Below are 24631 nucleotides of genomic sequence, written 5' to 3'. Positions count from 1 at the left end.
TGAGAAGTGATTTTATATCTGAATCTTGCTGTTCCAGTGTAATGGTGTGTCTAGGACTTGCAATGGTGGTAGTATTGGGTTCTGATGATTCCAAGTGACCTTGGTTTGTGTTGTTTATTTTCTTATGCTTGCCCCCTTCCATCTGGTTATCTCTAGTGCTACCTGACCTTGCTAAATCTGACTGGATCCTGTCCTTCCTGTGATCCTGGTTGTGTCAGAACTCCTCAGAGTCAAGCTGCCTTTGTGATCCTGTGATTCTGGGATCCAGTGATCCTGGGCTTGTTAGAGTGCCTGGAGTGGGGCTTCCTCTGTGTGTTGTGGGACTGGCTGTAGAGTTTGCATCCAAGGTCTGCTCAGGGCACCAGTCCAGACAGACAGGAAAGAACCCCTGTCATTGAGCTGATGGAGTTCCTATGTGCCTGGGTCCCGCAGGTCCCAGTTACTCCCACTTTTGGGACAGATGTGTCCTCCTCACTTCTGATCCCTGGCCATGAAAGACTTTTCTAATTAGTAATACATTGTAGGAGCACTGATTCCCTTGCTTTAATTGTAAAACCTTTTGCACATTAAGCTTTTCACAGAATTCTCATCATACTGTACTCTTCCATCTCTCTTTCTGTTAGCTCAGTTCTAAAAAGTATAGAGAGGCAGTGTGGCCAACTGCCATAGTCACTTGTTAAAGCCGAATCTCCAGTAAAACAATTTTTATTTGTGGATGCAACGTGGCTGCACATATAGCAAACTGTAGTGACTTCACTGTCTCTATAGGACACAGATGTCATTGGGAGTCATTATGACAGAGTTCTTGGGCAGGGACAGTGCAAAGTTGCACTAGGGTTATAACTAGCAGTTCTATTCACAGGTGCTCAGAAGAAACACTACAGTCTTAATAAAGCAGGCTATCCAACTGTAATTATTCTTGCCAAATGTTTCCTCCGCCTGGCATCTCAGCACTTTTGTTGTTTGTTTAGAAGGTCTATGTAGCCCAGTGTGGCTGTGAACTTGCTTTGTGGCCAAGTATGACCTCTAGTTCATTCTTCCTCCATCACCTAGTACCAAGATCACAAGCCTTTGGGACCATACTTGGCAGTTCTTAAATCTGTTCTTTGCTTGTTCTCATTTTTCTGAAGTCGGGTCTCCTGTAGCACAAGTTGGCCTTGGATGTGCTGTGTAACCGAGGCTGACTGTGAATGAATGTTTTCATTTGTATGCTAAATCTCAGAAAGAAAAAAACTGCATATGTTCTCTCATAAGCAAAATCTAGCTAATAATATATGTATGCATGTAAGGAAATATGCATGGGGTACAGTATAACGTGTAGAAAAGAGAACAAGAAAGACTAAATGTTTGGGGACAAGGAAGGATTGAATGCAGAGAGTGGATATGAGTTATGAATGAAAAAATAATGCTAATTGTTTTCTAGTTATAACTCTGTCATTGGTGTCTAATTTTTTATGCTAGATTAATGTATAAGAATCTTTTCAGTAGTGTAAGTGTAAAATTCAGTGTGAAGCTCTACACCTTCAGAATGACTATTCCAACTGTATAGAAACTCATTGGGATGAATAGACTGTGGATCTGACTAATTTCTAATACTTTTTTTTTTTTTTTTACTATTAATGGTTTCATCAAATGCCTTTTCTATTTTTCTTCTGCTGTTTGATTTGTTTCTCATTGTATTCACATCTATCCCTTGCTTTTTAATTAGTGTGAGTTATTGGGTCTAGAAGTTTTATGTAGTTATGATGATTGTATTTTCCAGTTTTGAAAATTCTCAAATTTTCTTTGTGAATTTGTACTTTATGTGTTCATTACAGTAGTTTAGCTGTTTGGAATTTGCTTGAAATTGGATCTTACCTTTCTCTTTTATGTTCATGTTTCTCCTTTTAATCTCTTCAGTTAATTTCTGCAGTCAAGTTTTTGGATAGCAGATCATATTTTGTCTTTTTTAATCTAACCATTTCGTGCTAAGAACAGCACTGACTGTTACAAACTAAAATTGAACACTTTTGCCATTTCTTCTGCGGTGTAGAGAAATTCACCTTTAGTATGGTACCCTTTATGTGTGTTCTATATGTGATTATTGCTCTTTGAACATTTTTATTTTCTCAGTTTTATTTTGAAATATGAAATCATTATTACTCTAATTTGAATTTTCATTACCTGTTAGAAACAATATACTTCTGATCCTATCTGACTTTCATTATGTATTAATTTTAAGGTTTGTTCAGACATACTTTCTTTTTATTTTTTTCTCCAGCCAGATGTTTCTTTCTAGCGAATTGGCTATTAGATTTACAAATTTCTGAAATGGCCAACAGACCATAGAAGGTCATTTCTTTAGGCTCCTGCTTCAGATATACTTTCTTGAGCCAACATTTTTATTAATGTCTGTCAGTGTTTGGGTCCTAGTCAGGTAGTATAATCTCGAGTCTCCCACATGTGATGTTCATTTTGTTTTTATGTGTTATCGTTTTAATCCATTGGTCCTAGAGTACCTTTCTTCCAGTCAGTGAATTAGCACTCATGCCCAACCTAGTATTCATATGACTTTGTACAAAATTAAGGAGCATATTCTCCTTTCCCCCTTTCAGGCTTTTGGTACAGGTATTAAATATCATGGCTCTGTAGAGCTGTTTTCTTTAAAGTTAAATAGGAGGCACTGAGTTTGTGTAGTAAGCCATTGAATCTTACATTCTTTGTCTATTCTAACTCATTAAGGTATCCAACTATTGCTATTTCCTGACTCCAAAATGCAAAACCAGAAGCACATTGTTTATTTAGAGAAAGAAAATAATTCTATAGCTTCTGGCTTTAGATTTGGTCACCAATAAGACAAAGTGTGCTAGAACAGAGATGTTGGTACAGGCAGAATGCACTGTTGCTGGTGCATGCCCAAGACTTCCCAGAGCCTTAAATAATGATTCCTGGTGCTGTGTTAGTCTTCCAGGTCTTCATTCCCAACATAGTTCCTATCTCCAAGTTAACTGATGAAATGGAAAGTTTGAGGACATTCTAAGATTTATTCAAGACAGTTAGAAAATATATGTTTCCTTGTTTAGATAACTGGCCATTCAAAGATAAAAAGAATTATCTTTACAATGAGACATAAAAATTGTTCTTTGATTGCACACCTTTTTGTATATAATTGGAAGGTTGGATTTGATCACCTGGAGTAATATTTTTCCACATAGCTGCCATGTTTTGTATTTTGTGCCTCTATATGTCTGTGCTACACTTGTATGCTTGGTATCTGAGGAGGGCAGAAGAGGTTGTTGGATCCCTCAAAACTGTAGTTACAGATTGTTGTGAGTTTCCAATTGGGTCCTGGAAATTGAACTTAAGTTCTCTGAAAGAACAGACTTAACTGCTAAGTCATTTCTTCAGGGTCCTGTCTTCCCTCAAGGATTTGTTTGTTTGTTTGTTTGTTTTAAGCATCCGTATAACATCTCACAATTAGTATTTTATTTATTTGAATATCAGCATGATTCCTTATGGGAAGATTGTTTGGTAAAGTATTGCATGCATGGCTGCCTTTTTATGCACTTGTAGAATAAACAGTAGATGTTTTGTTATATGATTGTGATATAGTGTCAGTGATTAGAAGTTGTAGTTTTTACCATTGGGAACAAGCATTAATGAAACACAGGAAGAAGGAGCATTTAAAGATGAGTGTGGGACACAGTCTGCATTCAGCAGTTGGTATGTGAGGGAACCTTGGAGCAGGCTCCAGAAAGAACCTGTTACCTCTGTCCTCATTTCCTACAGTGTCTTCACACTGCCTCTTAGCAGCCTGCATCCACTTCCAGTCTTACTTATACCACAGAGACTTCACCACTTGCATTTGTCCCCAGGACCCTCAGTGTTATCTTCTCTGCTTCCCACTGTACTTATTCTTTTCTCTTAGTGAGTCACTATCATTTTTTTTACTATGTATATTTTTTGCTTATTCTTTGTTCTCTTATTTTTTCTTATTTTAGGTTCTCCATATTTTTAGATTCTATATTCTTCATAGTTGTCATAGGGTTTTACTGTTGTGAAAAGACACCATGACCAAGGCAACTCTTATAAGGGCAGCATTTAATTGGGGCTGGCTTTTGGGTTCAGAGGTTCAGTCCATTATGATCAAGGTGCAAGCATGGCAGCAGCATTCAGACAGGCTTTGGGTAGGCAGAGCTGAGAGTTCTGCATCTTCATCTGAAGGCAGCTAGTATGAGGGTATTAAAGCCCATGACTCAGTGACATACCTAGTTCAACAAGGCCACAACTACTCCAACAGGGCCACAGCTCCAAAGAGTGCCACTCCATGGGCCAAGTATATTCAAACCATCACAATAGTTTAGCAATTACGTCTAAGAAGTCAGAATAGTTATTCAGTCCTTTCTTTGTTAAGGCTTTGTTTAGGATTGTATACATTGTCTGCAGTTTTCTCTTGCTGTAGATTTTTTTTTGGATATGTTAGTATGTACTTAGTGCTTCTCAGAGGTTCAAACCAACAGAAAACACTTTTTCCCATGGTAACAGGAAGGTATCTGCTCATAACATGAAAGTTTCTTAAAAGTCTTCGATTTCAAATTCAATATTTTCTTACTTAGTTTTGGTAGCAGAGATTCAAATCAGGGCCTAGTGCATACTAAGCATGTGCTTCACCACTGAGCTGTAACCCACCCCCATTTATTTTAACTAAAAAATGCTTAAAACTTCTTGATAGTATAATTATATAATATCTCTCTCTCTAAATCTCAGATACAGTGGATACTAATGAGATCTTTGTCATAATATTCCACCAAATTCTATTTCTTTCAATCCTACTGAGCCACTGCATATCTTTTTTTCTTCAGGAAAATGGTGTGGTTAATGCTGACTTGTTTCCAGTTTATTCTGAATATGCAGCACTGCTCTCTGATAAAGCTCTGAGTGCTGTAGTGACATACAGCCTTTAGGATCAGGACAGTGTGCTTCACACTGATCACTCCTCTTAGTGTGCTTGTCAGTGCTGGCTGGACAACTGTCTGCTTCTGGATTGGAAGATTGCATCTCTTTTGAAAAGCATTTCTTTAAAATTAAAATACACTTGCCTTTAGCATATCTGGTAGAGATATTATACCAATGGAAAAGGGATGAAGATACTGTTTTACAAATGGAGCACCATAGTTTCTGTCTTGTCTGTCTTGTGAATGCAAGGGAACAGTGTTTATATTTAGATTACTGCACTTAAGAGGAAGCAAGGTGGAATGCTGAGCCTGTGTCATGTCAAACTAATGTGGACCAGGTTAGAAAGCATGGTGTAATGCCAGGTATGGTTTGAATGAGAATGGCCCCATAGGCTCATATGTTTGAATACTTGGTGGTCCACAGTTGTTAACGTTTGGGAAGGATTAAGAGACATGGCCTTGTTGGAAGATGTGGGAAATGAACTTTGAGGATTCAAGAGCTCTCACCATTCCTAGTTAGTGCTCTGGTGTGTGTTCGAGTGCCTCCACACTCCCCACTCCCTCTCTGCCTGCTATTTGTAGATAAGATATAAGCTCTCAACTACTGCTCCAGTGCCATGCCTGTCTGCCTGCTGCCATTCTCCCTGCTATAATGGTCGCAGACCCACCCTCTGAAACTCAAGTCCCCAATAAACTCTTCCTTTAAGTTGCCTTGGTTATGGCTTGGCACAGCAATAGAAAAGTAACTAAAACAGCCACATTTCTTCCATACACGTCAGCTTATGGAAAACACACTTTCAGAATGAGCAGAGGTGCTTTGATCATTTGAGGAAGAGAGCTCTGGCATACCACTCAATTTTAAGAAGATGATGTTTCTCTAAGAGAATTGAAAGAAACTGTTTACTGTTTACCATACTTTGGTGGTTTTGAACTAAATTATGAAATAAGCCTATCTGAAACTTCGTGACATCTGGAATTGGCTCTGAGTAGAAGATTCTCCTGTAATTTGTATTGAATTTTTAAGACTCTATTGTCTTAGGGTTTTTATTGCTGTGAACAGACACCATGACCAAGGCGACTCTAATAAAGGACAACATTTAATTGGGTCTGGCTTACAGGTTCTGAGGTTCAGTTCATTATCATCAAGGCCACACCTACTCCAACAAGGCCACACCTCATAATCGTGCTACTCCCTGGGCCAAGCATATTTAAACCAATGGGAAAACTGAGAGGTGAGGCCTTGGGTGTCATTTAAATAACTTATTAGTATATAGTGAAAATTATCAGCAGTTAGCCCTAATTTGTTCATAAGAGAGATGCACTTTCCTGTGGGGAGACTGTTGGGAGGGTAGGTAGGTGGTCTTAGTCTAGACTCCACTAGAGTCAGTTTTGCAACCTTGGCTATCCTTGAAGGAAAATTTCTCCCAGAGAATGTTGGACAGAGTTTGTGTAATAGTTTTGCTTATATACATTGTTATTAGTATACTGTATGTTATTAAATCTGAATCTTAGCATTTAGCTATAATTAATGTTTTGGTTCCTGGTTTAATTTTTTCTAAGATTAATTTGAGTATTTTATCATTATGAAATTTCCAAAGTTAAATTGAGTAGTTTGTTGAATTGAAATTTTAATTTATTTAGCTGTACGTGTAGGAAATGTATAGCTCAGTCTTCTGACAGTTTGACATGTGAAATATATTGAGTAGCTCCTGTTGATCCACACAAGTCCATGTATCTGTGGCAGAGGGAGTTTGTTTTCTCTGACATTTTAGAGTTCACAAGGAATGCCCTTTTGGCCTTCCCTCTGGGCCTTTCTTGCCCATTGTTGTTTGTAATGGATTATGTAATCAATAATGTTCTTTCTAGTGTTTGTAGTTTTTGAATAAATATAAAATCCATAGTTGTTATCTATGCATTATATTCATTTTGATGACTGTATATCACCTTTCCAGTCTGGCATCATTTGTATAGTAATATACACATTTCAAGGGACATATAATTTGTATAACTGAGATGTTACAAAGTTTAATTTAAGAACATCAGATTAATCTTTTCTACCCCTAAATTATTTCTTGGTGTCCCCATAATTGTTTATTTTATGTCCAATATATGAAGAAATGATTAAAATATAGTAAAAGGTTTTAGACATATTGTAAACAAATTTTTAAAATGAAAGTTGGATTTTTCTTCGGTTGACATTTTGGTCAGGAGATAGAATGGCATCTATGAAATGAATTATTAAAGCATACATGGTGGTGCAGGGTTGAGCTCAGGTTCCATGCTTCCATGCTCAGTGGACAAGTCTCATCCACACCCTGCCATGCAGACTGTAAGTTTTGCTCTCATCTCTTACGTTTTAAAAGAACTATAAGCCACACTTAGTCTTTGTCTAATTGAATAGTGTATTTTGTAATAATTGTAAAATGTGTCTGTAGCATTAGAATCTTGCTTTTATATAAAGTTTTATTTAGGGCAGAGATGTTGGTGGTGATAAGTAAGAAAGAATTGGAGACGTTTGTGTAGCAGCCAGCTTCCTTATTCTTAATTGTTTATATGCCAATTTTAGTTTCCTTTTTTCAGAAACTACGTAGAAAATGTCCATTTGTGGCCCAGTGTAATACAGAAATTAAGTATTTGTCAGTCAAAGTGATTTGTCTTTGTTTTGACTGTCATAGACATGTTTCAACTTTTTTTTGATGAAATTATCTCTAGAAACTAACATGACTCATCACTATTATTGCAACTTAAAAACTGGCAAAAGTGGCATTTATTTAAAGTTTGCTTTTTCTAAGTATTTGTTTCTAAATATAATGATAATTGTCTAAAGGAGTTTAGTATATGTAATATAAACTCAGACAAAACCAATTCTCTGGGGTTTACTCATGCAGAATCATTGCACTTTGTAATATTTATTTTGCGGATAGCTCAGTGAATTACAGTTTTTGTTGAAGCACCATGATGAACAAACTTCCTCTTTGATACAATATCTTTAGTTTAAATTTTGTTTATTGTTGTAGAATATATTTAATCTCAATCAGGGCTTCTACCCCGTCTTTGTTCATACAATTCCCAGATAAAACACACACGACCTTTAATGAATAATAAGCCTTTATCAGCATTAGAACTGGGCAGATATCTACTCTCTATGCTACTAAAATCTACTTTCCTATCGATAACCCCAAGTTATTACTTACTGTGTTCCATTTGGGCAGCTCTTAACTCCAATTGGCCAGCTCTCATGGCCATGATTTTAAGATTCTTATCCTATGGTGTATTCCCCTCTCTCCACCTTCCTCTCTCCTTGTGGTCTCTCCTCACCCTGAACCAGATAATTCAAAACCCACCTATCTCTAATCTCCCCAGTGATCAGCTGTAGCCAATTTTAGTTAACCAATAGTTTTAAATCAAGGAACAAGGTTTGCACAACAAAAGCTTGTAAATGAGAGAATTCACTCATAGGCCTAGATCTTTGGGTACAGAATTAAGCATTGAAATACATAGCAACAGACCAAACCTCATGCCTGGTAATGTCAAGCAAAAAGACTTCTGGTTAAATAGTGACTCTCAACCTTCCTAATGTTGTGACCCTTTAATAAACCTCCTCATGTTGTGGTGACCCTAACCAGAAAATTACTCTGTTGCTCCTTTATAACTGTAATTTTGTTACTGTTATGAGTCATAATGTAAATATCTGTATTTTCCAATGGTCTTAGATGACCCCAGTGAAAGGATCATTTGACCCACAAAGGGGTTGCAACCCACTGGTTCAGTTTGGAATCAGGATTCTCAGTGCCTGACTATAACTCAAACCTAGGCCTGTCACTGACCCTAAAGATCTCAAAATCTTTAGACTGTTTTAGGGTCTCAGTAGTGATACCTGTCAGATGTGTTTATTGAGGATTAAGGGAGACAATACTAGTGAAACTGTCTCTGCTAAATAGTGTTGAATAATTGCTAACATTATTCATAGTGTATTTGGGGCTTATTGTTTGTCGCTTTAAAATATTGAAACTTTGAATTATGGGAAAACAGTGTACTTGTGAAATTTTATTTGTTGACTAAAATCAGTAAATTTATTTCTTCAAATATACAATACTGCCATGTATGGATTGTTGACTTCAATAGAAGATTTCAATAGAGATTTGAAGGTTTTCCTTAGGTAACACTAGGCATTTAAAAAAAATAGTGTCTCTTTCTCTCTCTCTCTTTGTCTCTCTCTGTCTCTCTGTCTCTTTTCTGTCTTTCCTTCTCTCTCTCTTTCTGTGTAATGTGCGTGTGTGTGCGTGTGCGTGTGTGTGTGCGTGTGCGTGTGTGTGTGTGTGTGTGTGTGTGTACATGTGGATGGTCATATGTCAGCCTCTGGTGTCACTGATTTCTCAGGAGCCATCCACCTTGTTCTTTGAAGCAGGATCTGTCACTAAACCTGCACTTCCCTGATTTGGCTAAATAGAACAACCAACATATTCTAGGGATCATCCTGTTTCTATCTTGCCATGTCCAACATGAATGTTGGAGATTGAACTCAGCTCTTCATGCTTGCATAGCAGTCTTGCTGACTGAACTCTATTCAGTCCTGCAGCAGGAATTTAAAATATTTTTGAGTATTTAATCTTATTTTATGCTAATGGAGTTTACCTCTATACATGTCTGTGAACCACATGCATGTAGTGCTCATGAAAGCCAGAAGAAGGTATTGAATCCTGTGGACTTGGAGTTACAGAATATTGTAAGCCACTATGTGGGTGCTGTAAACTAAACCCAGGTCTTCTGGAAGAATAGCCACTGCTCTTAACTGCTGAGCCATTTCTCCAGCCCCCAAAGGCATTTTTAATAGCTTTACTTGCCTTTGGTGAATGATCTAGAAGCCTTGAAAAGGATAGGTCTATGCATTTATTAATTAACTATATCCTTAGAAATATTCATAATGTCTATAAGCAGATTGATAATATATAAGATTTTAGGGGGAATTCTAATCTTATATTGAATGAAAAATATCAATAATGAAGTCTAAGTATAATTTTTTTAATTAATTGCGTACAGTGTTCATGTCTATAGTCTGATTTCAGTGCATCTCCTATTGTGGTTTTATACATAGGTGAGATTTAACAAATGCTTATATATTCAGAACTATTGATTGTTTGGAATAATAAATATTTTGATTTTGATATAAAGATGAAAATAGAAATCTGAAGATTTATAATATTTGCTATTAGGAAATGTCACTTTTCTATAACCATATTGCTACTTTAAATTATAACTATGTATTTCTGTGTTGGAAAATGGGCATTTTATCAAGTATGGTTGTATGAGTAGTATATTAGTAGCAGGCCCATTTTTCCTTTTTGTAGTGGAGAAAAGTGGTGTTCTTGTTTGTTTTTGTTTTTATTTTAACTTGTTCAAAGATACAGCATGTATTTATCAGTAAATTTGCATGAATAGATTAACCATTAAGAAAGCCTCATGTCTGAGATTTTGGCTTAATTTTACTTTGTGAATGAAGGTTTTAAAGTGGAGTAAGAGGAACAAGTGGGGAAAGCCCCAGGTCTTTTATAACTAACCTTACTTTCACAAGAAAAGCATGCTCATGCTCTCCTCTGAGTTATTCTGTTGACATTTCTAACATATCACAGCAAAACTACTGCCAGCATGTTCCCTAAAATGTCTTTCTCCACATGGCTCTTTCCCCATGCTGGAAAAACAAATGCCTTTCATATTTTTCATGTGGGTTAACGGCACTTCTGTCTACCTGACCATTCAATGTGGAATTAGAATTATCCTCCGCTTTTTCTGGTCTTCTACATCCTGTTGACTGAGTCATTGCTTACATTCTTTGAACAAAAATTAGAATTCATCCCTTCTCCTTGCCACCACTGCTACTGCTTCACTAAGAGTTCATCATAATCTTGCAGCCATTCAGTGCCTATCTTATTCCATTTTTCTTCATTTTAACCAGTGTAAATTTTCAAGACATGCTTGTTGTAACCCTGTTGTTCCCCAAGTTCAAAATCTTTAGGGCGGTATTCAAAGATTGACAATTTGAACTTGCTTTTTTTCTTTACTTTTAATTCTCATAATATATTCTTGATCTTTCTAGAACATATGTTCTCTCACTCATTCATCTATTCACACACATACTTGTTTTCAGCTACTGCATGCTGTTAGGTACATGGAGGGCAGAGAGGTAACTAAAACAGCTGTTACTGTTACTTTTCAGTGGTTTGGGGATGTTACATCTTTGGCCATGCTAGTCCATCTGCCCCTTTCTATTCATAGAGTCTTTATTAGTCTTTATTAGATACACTCAAGTGCATCTTCTTTCCAAATTCTTCTTTGAATCTCAGAAGGTGGGTCTTCTGTCCACCCCCAGGGGTTTACATTCTGATAGAGCTCATTGCCTTTTATGATGCTTACTAGTTTTGAGTTGAATTTCTCATGAAGTCATATTTATAAATTTAAAAAGGAAGGAGGAAAATAAAAGTAATATAAGAATAAGTTGGGTGACAGAGGATAGGAAAAAGCTGAAGAGAGTTGAGAAGGCAGGAGAGACAGTGTGAGCACTGGTAAGGCACAGCTTCTAGCAGCTTTGGATTCTGCCTGGGCATGTGGTTCATGTCTATGATGGGAATGGTCACTGAGTCTTTGGGAAGACTGAGTTAGTCACAAGATATGTACTTCCATGTACTTGTTGCCAGCTCCTCCGTTCTTACTGTCCCTCCTTTACCGTGCTACATGTGCTTCATCTGCTCCAACACTGCTGACCCAGGTTTAAGTAGACTGTAATGTCATACTCTGTTCTACTTATGGTATGCCTGACTGTCATGAATAATGAAAAGCTAACAGATAAAAGCACTAATCACCCACCAGGTAGTGACCTGGTTTTTAACAAATGAGTTCTGCTTAAAGAATCTTGGGGGAGATTACACAGTTGGTGCTGCTTTAACAGTGGAGGGGGAAGTGGACCATACTTCACAGGAGACATTTGATGTTTAAGATCCATCTACTCATGCAAAAATGTGGCCTTTGTTTAACTGCAGATGACTGGTACAGTGCCAGGCAATGGAGATGTGAAAGGACAGGGAGATTGATGGAGCTGGGAGTCCAAGTCTCCCTGGGTGGTATCGTGTATCTCTTGAGACTAAATTCTTTTTAGTCTGACAGCTCATCATACTAAAATCTCATGCTGCTTCTAGAATATAACATGTCCTATTTCCAGGATTCACACATATCTTTGCTTCATCTTGGAATAATATTAATTTGTCTAAGTCCTGTTAGTTCATAAAATGTAGTCACAGAAGCTGTGGCTTTCAGAGAAGCACATTTGACCCGTCAGTGCAGGAGCATATGGTTCTTGTGATCCTGTACTTTTCCCATCCTAGTATGTATTGTACTTGCTTTCTAACTGCCTGCATCATATGTGTGCAAAGCCAGGAGCTGTGCATAGAACATTTGCTTTGTGTATGACTGATAGTTCAGAGATTTTATTGTCTGAAAGGAATGATATGAGAGATGGGTTGGACATGTCAGACAACAGGAAGAGGAGGGGCAAAACCCAAGCCTGGGTGTTCTTTTCAAGATTAGACCCATTTGACTAGTGTGTGTAGGAAGGTGGGTCTAGAACTTAAATGCTAGATTAGGGGCTCCCCTGGCTAATAAGGTTCAGAGAAGCTTCGAGAGATAATAGTACTACGTGCTTTCATAAATTTGACAATTTTTATGCACAAAAATATTTTTCAAAGAATTTTTTCTAATTCTATGCCAAAATTTTTATAATATTCTTCATGGGTTTAAAATAAGTTAACTGCTTATGTTTTAGACTTTTTTCTTTTAAAATTCTTTCAGTATATGTATTTAGAAACATTTTGAAAAACTTTGAATGAATACCGTTGAATATATTGAAAATATATCTTTACACTTGTGGGGGTTCTTACAAACTATTTTAAATTATGACATTTCTAGCGTGTATTGGGAAATTCCTTCTTCTCAGCTTGGAGAGAACTGATGCTGACTGCTGTGACTTTCTTTTCTCTAGTCTCTCCAGAGGCGGTTGGATTTTTGTCAGCGGTTGGGGTGTTTATTGTCTTGATGCTGCTCCTTTTTCTCTATATTAATAAGAAGTTCTGTTTTGAAAATGTTGGAGGGTTTCCAGATCTTGGTTCAGGATACAATACACGGACGAATTCACAAGATAAAATGTGTAAGTACCATCACCACTTCTTTATTTGTACTGTTCCTTGTTTTAATAAGTACTGTGAGAAGGCCAACTTTGGTATGTGATAAACTTAACTTTTGAATCTCTACTTTGTAAGACAGAAATGTTTGTTAAGTAATTATGTTCAGGTCTCCTGTTGCCTATAGGTTGTTAAGCTACTACATAAAGGTGGTTGTCTATTATTGCAAAAAATAATGTTTTTGCTTTTCATTTATAAGGTATGTTTTTTGAGCTTGTGCCAGGAGTAGGTAATGTGTTAAGAAAAAAAACCTGGTCCATTGTGGACATGGTTCTAGGAGAACTTTTCCAGTGTCCTCATCAAGCTTTGAAGGCACTCAGTCTTTGTTTTACATATCTTTTCATTCTCAGCTGAAGGATGATTGTTGCTGGGAGGAGGTGTTTTTCCACACTGTGCTGTGCCCAGGACCACACAGTGATTGTACTCTAGTGTTAGATCCTGGGGAGCTTGAGGACTGTAATGCCGCTTTTCCTCACTTTTAGAGAAGCTTTTAAAAATGTTATTACAAGAGCTTTTTATTTGCTGTTTCAAATATTCTCCAATATAAATGATAGTGGAGGAAGTTGAGAATGGTAAACCAAGGTATTGATTTAGGAGTTTTGAAGATCGAGAGCAGAGGGGCCATTCTTTTCTGTGTACAGAAGCTGGAGAATGCCTTTCTCTTCTGATAACCTAAAAGATGGCATCCCCCTTACTTATAAAGACCTGGTAATTACCAAATTATGTTTTGATTTCTGCGTTAGAACTATGCTGCCTTATATGGTTCTGATCTGGTTGTCTGTTTATCATGTTCCACACCAGACCTGTGTGTTTTTCATTTGTGTGAATGAGCTGCTTAAATATCAGTCTCTGCCTCTGTCTCTCTCTTTGTCTGTCCCTTCCTCCCCTCCCCTTCCTCTATCCCTCCCTCCTTTCTTTCTTCCCTCTTCACTCCTCCCTCCCTCAGTTTCTTCCTCCTTCCAAGTCTCTTCCTTCCTCCTTCCTTCCCCCTAATCCCCTATCAGCTTTCTGTAATTCTCTGGTTCAACTTCCCTAGATTTTCTTTTATGTGTTTGTTGATGTAGGTTATATCTGTTAATATATGCTTTTTATATTAATCATATAGTTATATATTAATTGTATGTTATATAATAAAATACAATAATTGCATACTAATTATATAATTATACTATATAATATAATTACTGTATTCACTAGTAAGCTGAAAAAATTAACTTTTACCAGCTTACTTTTCTTTTTGCTTTTCACACCAAAAGAAAAATTTGTAGAGAAGAGTCACACTGTCACATGCACTTCATATAGGTCCATTAGGACGGGCACAATAGGAGTCAGTTGATTCTGGTGTCTGCTTTCCTATGGTCTGTCTCATCTGTGGGAAACCTCAGTTTGCATTTGTAAGCAAGGGAGAGTATGACATTAAACATCCCCTTGCTACCACTGTGCTAGTAGTATGGTCTCTAGATTGGAAACATCCTGTTTTCCTCTTACTTATTAAAGTAAAAATGGAATTCTCTGTATAAAGCTACCATACAGCAAATAATATTAAATGTGTCCATGAGTGTCTCAGAAACACTATTCAGTAGGCGCTGTCACCTGTTCTTCCCCGTTCTTACCACCTTGTAAAACTGTTTAGATATTTTCCTTTAAATACAGTTCCTAATTTGAAATATTGGTAGTCCATTAATAGGTTTATTCCCTTATGCTGACTCTTAGCAAATAAACTGAAGTACATAATAAAAATCCTTTCTATACTTCTTCTTTCAGGTATAGACTAAATACACAATAGTATTTGAGGGAAAATAATGTCTTGCCGCTGTTTTGATAGATATGGAGTGGGAAAAGATGTCATTGCACTTAAACCAAGTGATTTGAGTTTTATTTTTTCCGGAGGAATCTTTACTTCAACGGATTTCTTCCAATGCATATTGCATTTACAGAAAGATTAGAAGACAGTGTGAAATACTTCTGTCATGCTAATGATAGCAACATTTAAGTAAATGTTAAATTCACATACCAAAGTAGTTGATATTTTGAGAAGAGGAAATTCCATTATTGCATCTTTTAGGCACAAGGAACTGGAAAATGGCATTTTTCAAAAGTTTTCAGCAGACTCTGCCTTCGGTGTCCTCCCTTGTGGACACCATCAGTAGTGCTGTAGAAGATCTGAGCGCTGCAGTTGGGGAAGTCAGCTGCGCCATAACCGGCTCAGTCGCTGGGCAGGTAGCAAGTATGATGCATGGCTTTTGCCCAGAGGAGGGAAGCTGCACAGCAGCAGAGGCTGCAGGGTCTTCTAAAGCCCAAAATGCAGTATTGCAGGATACCTCCAAAAATACTGCTTGTCAGAAAACACAGTCTGATTTAGATCACAAGGCAAAGCAAATAACCTGCTGCAACACTTCAACTCCACAAAAACAAGAACAAGAAATATATGAACAGGGGTTGTATATTCATGATGGGCAGTGGGCAACCTCAGAATACCAAGAAACTGGAGAGGCCAGTGGTGCTGCTTTGAAAGGTCTCATGAGCGATGGGATATCAGCTATCAAGCAGAAAATGAGGCCTGCACCCACTTGCCATGAACTGAAACAGACTGACAAATGTGAAATATCTGGAATGGGAATCTCTGGGAATGATAAAAATCATTTAAACCAGGTAAGTTATCAAGAAGTGAAAGGGAGTCTGAGCACCAATGGGCGGAACGTTCTCTCTGTGCAGAAGTGCGTGGTCACGGACAACTCTAAAGCCAGATTTCAGCACATACCTGTGGGAAGAGAGCAAGAGAACTCAGAGAGCATCACTAGAAGTAAACGTCCTAGTAATTTAGAGCATTCTGATCATTTAGAGAAAGCTAAAAATCATAATAAACATGATGGATTTAAAGGGAATGAATGTTCAGGAAATAAGTGTTCTCCAGAAGATACCACGAGAAACAGATACAGGGCACAGAAATCCATTGTGAGGGAAGACACATGTTCAGCTCCATCAACATACTGTAAAAACATGCTTCCCAGGAAAATCAAGGAAAAAATAAATCCAACAAAATACTACAAAGTGAAAGGAGACATGAAAGCAAAGAAAAACGAAGCTAATTCTGCTAAGAGAGGAACAGCAGAGAGTAAAGTTGGCAAATACTCTAAGATATTACCAGAAAAAGGTGAGGTCTCCTAATGTTGGTTTGAGTGATTAAGTTTTCCCTTGATTTTTTTTAAACTAGAAAAACATCTGAATTTCTCAACTTTTCTTTCCATGTCTATATATCTAATTTAAATTTTTCTTGGATCTTCTTACTAGGAGATACATTTAGAGACATTTAGATTTTTTCAGGCATTTTCAGATACTGTGTTATTTTATACCTCCAAGTATTACCTGTGATCCCTACAATAACTGAGCAATTCCAGCAGTCCTGCTGTTTCTTTTTGTGTAGGTATTCTTGAAAGTAGAGTTTCACTGTGTAGTTCCAGTTAGCCTAAAACTCATTATATAGCACAGGCTGGCTTTGAGCCTCCATTTACTGAGATTATACCCTTCCTTCCCTAATTGTAATTACAATTTATTTTAATGCCAGAAATTCCATGCATACTTTAGTTTGAATGAATTTGCTGTGATACTCACATATTTCAATTATTGTCTTACTTTTATAACTAAGACCTGAGTTGGTTATACAACGTTCTACTTCAAATCTACCCCAATGAGAATCTATATAATTTTCTATAATCTATAAAACATTATATATTTTTCTTGAAACCAATAGCTCCTATATTGTTAAACAATGTGTTTCTGGCTATATCTTTATTCATTTAGCTATACTGTAAAATGTCATAAGAATATTATAGTTCATAATGACTGTATGTAAGTAATACATTATTTATGAGTTCTTTCCATAAATTTAAGATTCTGAGTATTTATCGTGTTTAGCTACAATATTTGTGACAGTTTTCAAAATATCGTTGCAGTATATACTGCTGATAATTGCTTCCAGTATTTCCTCCTCACTTCCTTATTGCTGATCTGATCAGAAACCCCCAAATACTGGCTTTTCCTTACAAAATATACACCTGTAGTTTTTATATAGACATAGATTCTCATAAGATATCAAAACATGAGTAGCTATGAAAATCATAGAAGATTTCAGTTCTGCTATATCACTCATCTGTAAGAGGGAGAGGTCCGCTCTGTATTAAACAGTCCAATGGATGGCTGTGAGCCTCTACTTCTGTATTAGTCAGGTACTGTCAGAGCCACTCATGAGAGAGTGAGTTTTATTTTTTTCCTGTGCCATTAAAAACTCATTGATCCCAGACTGATGGGCTAATTAAAATACAGTTTGTGAAGCTGTGTTCATTGTAGAGTCCATTCTTATAGCAACTGTGATTCATTGGGCTTCAGTGGGCTTGTTTAGTTCTAACAGCCTTATTACTTATGAAGAAATAAAGTAACATATTATTTAGAAAACGACAATAGAATAGCTACCAAGAATAAATGCAGTCACAGTAGCACTGAAAGATTTTCTGTTTGTTTTGCTTCATTTTTATTGAGGAGCACTCTGTTATCTGAAGAAACCAGAACCTCTCAAGTATCCCAGAGAGGAGTCAAATACTGACCTTAATTAGTCCCGTGAAGAAACTGCAAGTGTTTGGCCCATAAGTTAACATTTCATGTAGTTGTATTGTTGGATTCCTAGTATCGGTGTAGTAGGTTTTCACATGAGAGATTCAGAATTAAGAAAGAAAGAAGAGTTTCTCTGATTTTGTGTGTAAGGCATTCTTGAATAGAGGAAGTTTGGCCACAGAGGGGTTACATGGAGTGTGACCTCCATGAGGAACTCACAATGTGCCTGCTACCTTTAGGCCTCACTCTGGTACTTCACAAGACATTCACATTCTGAGCTGGATGTCAGAAGGGTATGGTCTGGTTATCATAGCATTGTCTAGTCAGATTCTTGATGATGGTGAAATTGGAGTATCTGCATTGCTCTAGATTAATGACCAGCTACATACGGCTTTATACGCTGTGAGTGTGGCTGACAGCTTGGAGAGGTTAGGTGGTATCTGTTCAGACATGAGTAATGAACTCTTAACTGCTCTACTGCTTCTTAGAGAATATAAACTTTATACTGCTTAAAATTTGCATTATAGTTAAGAAAAATTTTCCTAATAATTTAACTTTTCAATGGTAGTATTAGAAATTTGATGTGTATTCCCTCTCTCTCTCTCTCTCTCTCTCTCTCTATATATATATATATATATATATATATATATATATATATATATACATATATGTGTTTGTACACACATATATATATGTGTACATATATATATACTATATGTATATAGGCTGCATGTTGAAATGTGTATAATATCTATCAAATAAAAATATACTTGCAGCTTTTCTCCTTGTGAATTGCAAGCTTACCCACTTATCTTAAAGGCCACACAGTACTAGTGTATATGTTGAGTGGGTGTGCTATCACTTGCCTAAGCAAGGCACAGTGATAGGCATGCTGGTTATATATCTTGTTTTCTTTTGATAGCAATGTATTTAAAAATGTATATCTATATTCAGTTAATTTGAAATGGACTTGGCAAGTTCCTAGAAATGGAACTTTTAAAGACCACACAGTTTGGTGTTGGACTTGTTTTCGATGTTTGATGTTGAGTTTGCTCTGTGGAAAATTTGTACAAGTTACAATCCAGAGTGTTTGTGCTTTCCCTTTTCTCTGTCTCCCTGTTAGTACAAAGCATTGCTAGTTCTGAAAATATGGGCCAAATGAAAACCAGAAATTTGTCTTATTACATTAATTGTTTTACTCCAGACCATAAGTAATGACAACATTTATAATTTTATTTGTGTATAACAAGTTCTTTACAAACAGGCGCAATGTGGCAACTATGATTCCATTTGTACCTAAAAAGGTTACAAACGCCTGTGACTAAAATTATTTATATAATTAGAATATACAATCTGATATTTCCTATTAACACATAAAAATCTAATGATTGCTCTACTTACATGAAAAATATATTTTCTAAAGCTGAAATTTTGGGACATTAGATACATACATATATACTAATGTTACAGTATACTTTAAATTCAGTTTAAGGGATAGTCAAGAATTTCAGCAATTTTAAGGATTGTTTCTAATTAGTTTTACCCTGTGTATGTTTTGTGTGTGTGTGCACACACATTTTATTTTGTGCTTGTGTTTGTGTGTATATGTGCATGTATATAGTAAATAACACATTTTAATAAATTTGCCACATGTAAGTATATTAAAATTATGATTTCTTACTGTTATCCAAATAGATAATTCCTATATGGACAGAGATGAGCCTAGTTCATCCTCTGAAAGTGAAGATGAAGCACTGGGTAAATATCACGAGGCCTTATCCAGAACACACAATTCCAGGTGGCCATTGGTAGATTCCAGACAAAAGAGCTATGCCTGGGAAACAAGGCAGAAGTACAGCCCCCTGTCTGCAGAGTACGATGGGTACAGCACTGAGGCATCCATGGAGGACGGTAAGAATGCTGATTAAGAATGTTGGTTTCCACTTGGCTAGAAGCAGCAAGTAATAAGGAGTTTGTATAGCTGGGGAGTAAGTTAGAATAGCCCTAGATCTGCCCAATCTAGGCATATGGCTTATAAATAAAAAAAGAAGAAGAAGAAGAAGAAGGTTGGTTTCTTTCTTTTAATGAAACACTATTACTTTAAATGATTTATACCTAAAATTCTAGGTATCTGTGGTTGCACACTGACAGGGATAGTGCAGAATTCTGTTTCTGAGTGTAATCCCAATAATGATTTTGAGCTTGTGATGAAAATCAGCTCCAAAATACCCCAAATGGAAAGACTAAATGTTGGACTCAGTGTGATACTGGAATTCCCACTCACAGTGTACAGTGCTGACATTGATGAGAAGAAGGTGTGAATGTGCCGTTCCTCAGGTACAGGCTGTTGCTAACACACCTGTTACAGCTGCCAACAGGCTCTGAGCATGACTTAGAGTATGGTCTCTGCCATCAGGCAGGTGCCTTAGTACACAAGCAATGATGTGGTGTTCTCTTATCTGCAGTGTACTTCTTGAGAGTGGGGCACTATTATACTGTGTTTTAAAAGCAATTTGAGGAATTTTCAAGGATTTCCATAACTCCAAGTATGTTGTTACTAAGTATGTTGTTACAATGTTTCACTTTATTTGCTGACATGAACTTCAGAACAAAATCTTTGCAGAAGATACAAGTTCACTCATACGCGTTTACATCTTTCCATAACATAAAGACAAAAAGGGTTGCCATTAATTAAAGCTTATTTATTTTCACATTTAAACACATTATTTGTCTGATAGAATGGCTTCTCCTTAGTGTCATACTGTCTTTATAACCAGAAGAGAACAATCTTATAGGCATCTGTTTTATTACAGATAAACACTCAGTTAGCTTTGATTTTGTAGTTGAGATTTTTCTTTTAGGGCCTCTTCTATTGATGATTTAAGTATTACCCCAATTTGTAAGAAGTCAAAGGAAAAAATTATCTATATTTATGTTTGGATTCATGCTAATTACAGATCTGTCTATCCGTTTTTTATTTGTTAGTATACAGCCATAACAATGGATGAACCAAATACTGCATTTTTACCAGATAGAAGTTTCATTATAGATATGAAGGAAGAAATTAAAGAAATATTAGACACGGACTCTACTAGAAAACAATGTCTTTGTAGTAGTACACACAATATGTATGCCTAAAGAGGTAACTAAATAGTGTAAATCAATAAAGCCAGTCTGAAATTTATATGCACCTGTGGCACATTAACAATAGAGCAGCAGATAATTGGTTGTTAATCTGATCCTGGCTGACGTTCTTGCCATATCTTTTCATCTATTAGCCACAAAAACCTAAGAGGTATAATGTTTCATTGTGTCTAAAACATAGATATTATTAACCTGGTTGAGTTGTTGTGCCTATCAATTGATAGACAGGTACATGGCCAGTCAACATTGCCAAGGAGGAGAAGTAATGAAAATAATGATGGTAACATATGGCGTGAGCCTTGAGCGAGCCTGAGCTCCAGTCTGTGACCCAGGATACTTCCATTCTTCAGATGGAATTTAGGGTCTCTTCATTTATTTTCTTTACTTGTCTTGTACTTGATTGCCCTTTGTGATCCTTTTATTTCAGACTGTCCAGTAGCCTCCTCCTAGGGACGAGCAAGGCATAACTTTGGTGGCTCTTGTACTTGCCTTCATCTTAACAACTGCTGTAAGTTTGGAGACAGGCCCTGACAGGACAGATGCACCCACAGATGTAAGATACATATGGAGGAAATATTTCAGGGGCGAAAAGTAGGCTTTGTCTCAAACACTGAGATGTATATAGTATGTAAGGGAGTCAGAGGTACCAGTGGGGAGGGAATCTGTCCAGTTTGGTAGCCAGAGAGAACTCACTGGAGGCTTTGCCTTGAGCAGACATGAGTAGAAGGTTAATAACAGGAAGACTATAGGAAAAAGCAATGAAGAGAGACTTGAGTTCTGGCTAACCTGAATAACTATAGTGGCAACAGGAATTTGGAGGACCAGAGTATAGAAGGGGGATTTGCTGGATTTAGAACCACAGAGTTCTTTGAACATCAGGAAAAGAAAAGAAAATACCATGTTATTTTACCGTGTGTGAGGAAGAATGTGGGATCATTTATGTGAATGCAGAATCCAGGGAGGGATCTATTTTTTTGTTGGAAGTAGGGAGTAGGAATTGTGATTTCTGGTGTTTATACCTGTGATAAGACATGATGTTTGAGCAACTGAATGTGGTAATTGAGCTTGCAGGGATAAGCAGACTTACATCAAGAGGCCTCCAGGACACATATGCCTAGAAATCACAAAAGTGAATTAAACTGATGAAGGAATGCAGTGTGTACAGAGAAAATGTCACACAAAGTGGCAGAGAAAAGACAGTAGAAGAGACCAAGGTGCTCTAGAGAAAGTACATAGTCACCCAAGACTAGAGAATTTTAAGGAGGGGGGGACACTCAGTATGGTGAGAATTCAAGCAAACCCCTTTTCTAACACTTAGTCGAAGCGCTAACAGGTTAGAGCAATAAGTCAGAATATGTGCTGCTAAGGGGAGGGTGCATGGTGGAAAGCAAGCACCTCTGCCTGCCTGTTGTTACTCACTGGCTTAAAAGAAAGCAGGTAAAAGGTTTGTAGTATAGTGAGCTCTCTCTCTCCAGCTCTTGATAGCCTGTAGTTCTTCTTTGTTATATGTACTGGGGAGGAGGGATTTGTTCTAACATACACTGCAGTGATCAAGACACCCTCATGGCATGGTTGGTCACATGGAACAACTCTACGGTCATGCCCTAGGAGTATTGCAGCCCATGTTCCATGGGCACAAGGAAGGCATGAGCAGTGGGCTGCTTTTGCCTGTAGCCCACTACATGCTGCCATTACACAAATGTATAAAGTCTGGGTTTGACTAGCGTGGCTTGAGGTAATAACCAAGGAGAATTCTAAGGAGAAAGGATAAACATTTTAAAATGTACATTTTTTGTTTGTGACATGGCATTACCTCATTAGTGCTCCCAAGGAACTTGTTGTTGTTTTGTTTGTTCGAGACAGGATTTCTCTGTGTAGCCCTGGCTGTCCTGGAACTCACTCTGTAGACTAGGCTGGCCTCGAACTCAGAAATCTGCCTGCCTCTGCCTCCCAAGTGCTGGGATTAGAGGTGTGCGCCACCACCGCCCTCCCAAGGAACTTATAACATCCATATTAATTCAGTAGAGAAATTTGTGGGCAGCCAATACTGGAAGCAGATCTGCTATAGTCTATAGAGCAGGGGAAGATCCAAGTACAGATAGAGACAACACAAAATTTTCTAGAAAAAAATAAACATTAAAATCATTTATAAAATTCCCTTTGTTTCCAGATTTACTTTTTTCTATGTCCTTAAAGCTAAAAACATTTTATAATCTATCTGCCTTAATTTTAGAAGGATCAGATTCAAATCCATGGATGTCTGATTATTTAGTGATACGAACCAACACCTGGAGTTCTACTCGAGCTAATTAATACTTCCCATTTTTATATTGAATAGCAGAATTCTACTTTTTAAAGAAAATTTAAGACTTTTCATTCTTTATTCACCATTGAGATTAGTAATCTATACCCATACATTATAAAAATTTTTATTATAAAGCTTACATATTATCTTGGGGAACAGATTAATTTAAAACATGGTTAAAGACAATTTCCAGCCTGAGTGTGTGTTAGGTACATAAACACAGATTCAGAGCTGTCATTCTTTTTCCTTTATATTGGTACATCTAGAGCTTCATGCAGTTAAATTTAGTGTCTTAAAGTTAGGACGACTAAAGCATAGTGTTTTGTTCCTTCTCAAAGCTTATTTTGGAGGTTGGTCAGTTGGCTCAGTGGTTAAAGATGCCTGCTGCCCTTGGTTTAATGCCAGGACCCTCACAGTAGAGAGAACCAATTCTTGCCACTTGTTCTCTGACTGCCTGTCAAATACTGTGGCATACTGTGGCACATGCACCCCACCACCACACACAATAAATAAAAAAAAATATTCATTTTATAAGGCTCATGTTTGAAATAATTTAAAACATAAAAGAAATAAACTCATATTTTCTGCATGTATTTGAAGTTTCTTTAGTTTGTTTTTTTAATTTCTATAATTTTTGTGAAGATAAGTAAAATAAATATATATCTGTTTTCTAGAAATCTTTAAACTAAAATATGTTTAAAGGGCTGAGAATGTAGCTCAATCTCCTGTTAGTATACAGAAATGTCCTCACCAAAGTAAATAAATTTAGAACTTAGAATACTTAAAGGGATATTTATCACAATGTTTATTTAGATTTCTTGTAAACATTTTACTTTAGATTTTTGTTCAGGAATATTTATCTTCTGAAAAATCATATATATATATATATATATATATATATATATATATATATATATATATATATATATGTTGGTTTTTGTTGTTGTTGTTGTTCTTGTTAAAGAATATGACCAGTTTAGCATGATGGCAAATGCATTTAACCCCAGCATGCCTCTGGATGCAGAGGCAGAGAGGTCTCCGAGTTTGAGGCGAGCCTGGTCTACAGAACAAGTCCCAAGACAGCCAGATCTACAGAGAGAAACCCAGTCTTAAAAAACAAAGGGCTGGAGAGATGGCTCAGTGGTTAAGAGCACTGACTGCTCTTCCAGAGGTTCTGAGTTCAATTCCCAGCAACCACGTGGTGCCTCACAACCATCTGTAATGGAATCCAATGCCCTTTTCTAGTGTGCATGAAAACAGCTACAATATACTCATGTACATACAACAAATAAATCTTTAAAAATATAAAAAGAAAAACAGGAAAACCAAAAATGACCAGTTTAAAGTCTGAATTTTTTAAACTGCATTGTTACTGTTTTGGAGATCTTTTTTTATGTAATGAGATTGATTGT

At 36.8% G+C, this 24631-nt stretch overlaps 1 protein-coding gene and 1 pseudogene across 6 annotated transcripts in view; one reads left to right on the top strand and one right to left on the bottom strand.

The window, feature by feature from the left end:
* The window catches only part of Syt14 (synaptotagmin 14), a 145889-nt gene that overhangs the window by 34740 nt on the left and 86518 nt on the right, over positions 1 to 24631 (top strand). For 3 of the 6 annotated variants that reach the window (XM_031339442.1, XM_031339432.1, XM_031339418.1), the window contains exons 1-3: positions 12997 to 13128; positions 14927 to 16316; positions 19466 to 19681. In XM_031339442.1, the coding sequence (XP_031195302.1) occupies positions 15245 to 16316; positions 19466 to 19681 (1288 nt within the window). In that variant the 5' untranslated portion in view covers positions 12997 to 13128; positions 14927 to 15244. Of the gene's footprint in view, positions 1 to 12963; positions 13129 to 14926; positions 16317 to 19465; positions 19682 to 24631 lie in introns of those variants that run through there. The other 3 variants (XM_031339457.1, XM_031339450.1, XM_031339423.1) reach the window with 2 other exon arrangements.
* Positions 2263 to 2376, bottom strand: LOC116072133 (annotated as a pseudogene).

Source organism: Mastomys coucha, unplaced genomic scaffold, assembly GCF_008632895.1.
Source record: "Mastomys coucha isolate ucsf_1 unplaced genomic scaffold, UCSF_Mcou_1 pScaffold1, whole genome shotgun sequence".
Taxonomy (NCBI): Eukaryota; Metazoa; Chordata; class Mammalia; order Rodentia; family Muridae; genus Mastomys; species Mastomys coucha.
Note: the sequence above shows the minus strand (reverse complement) of the source record. Positions and strands in the feature narration are given on the sequence as shown.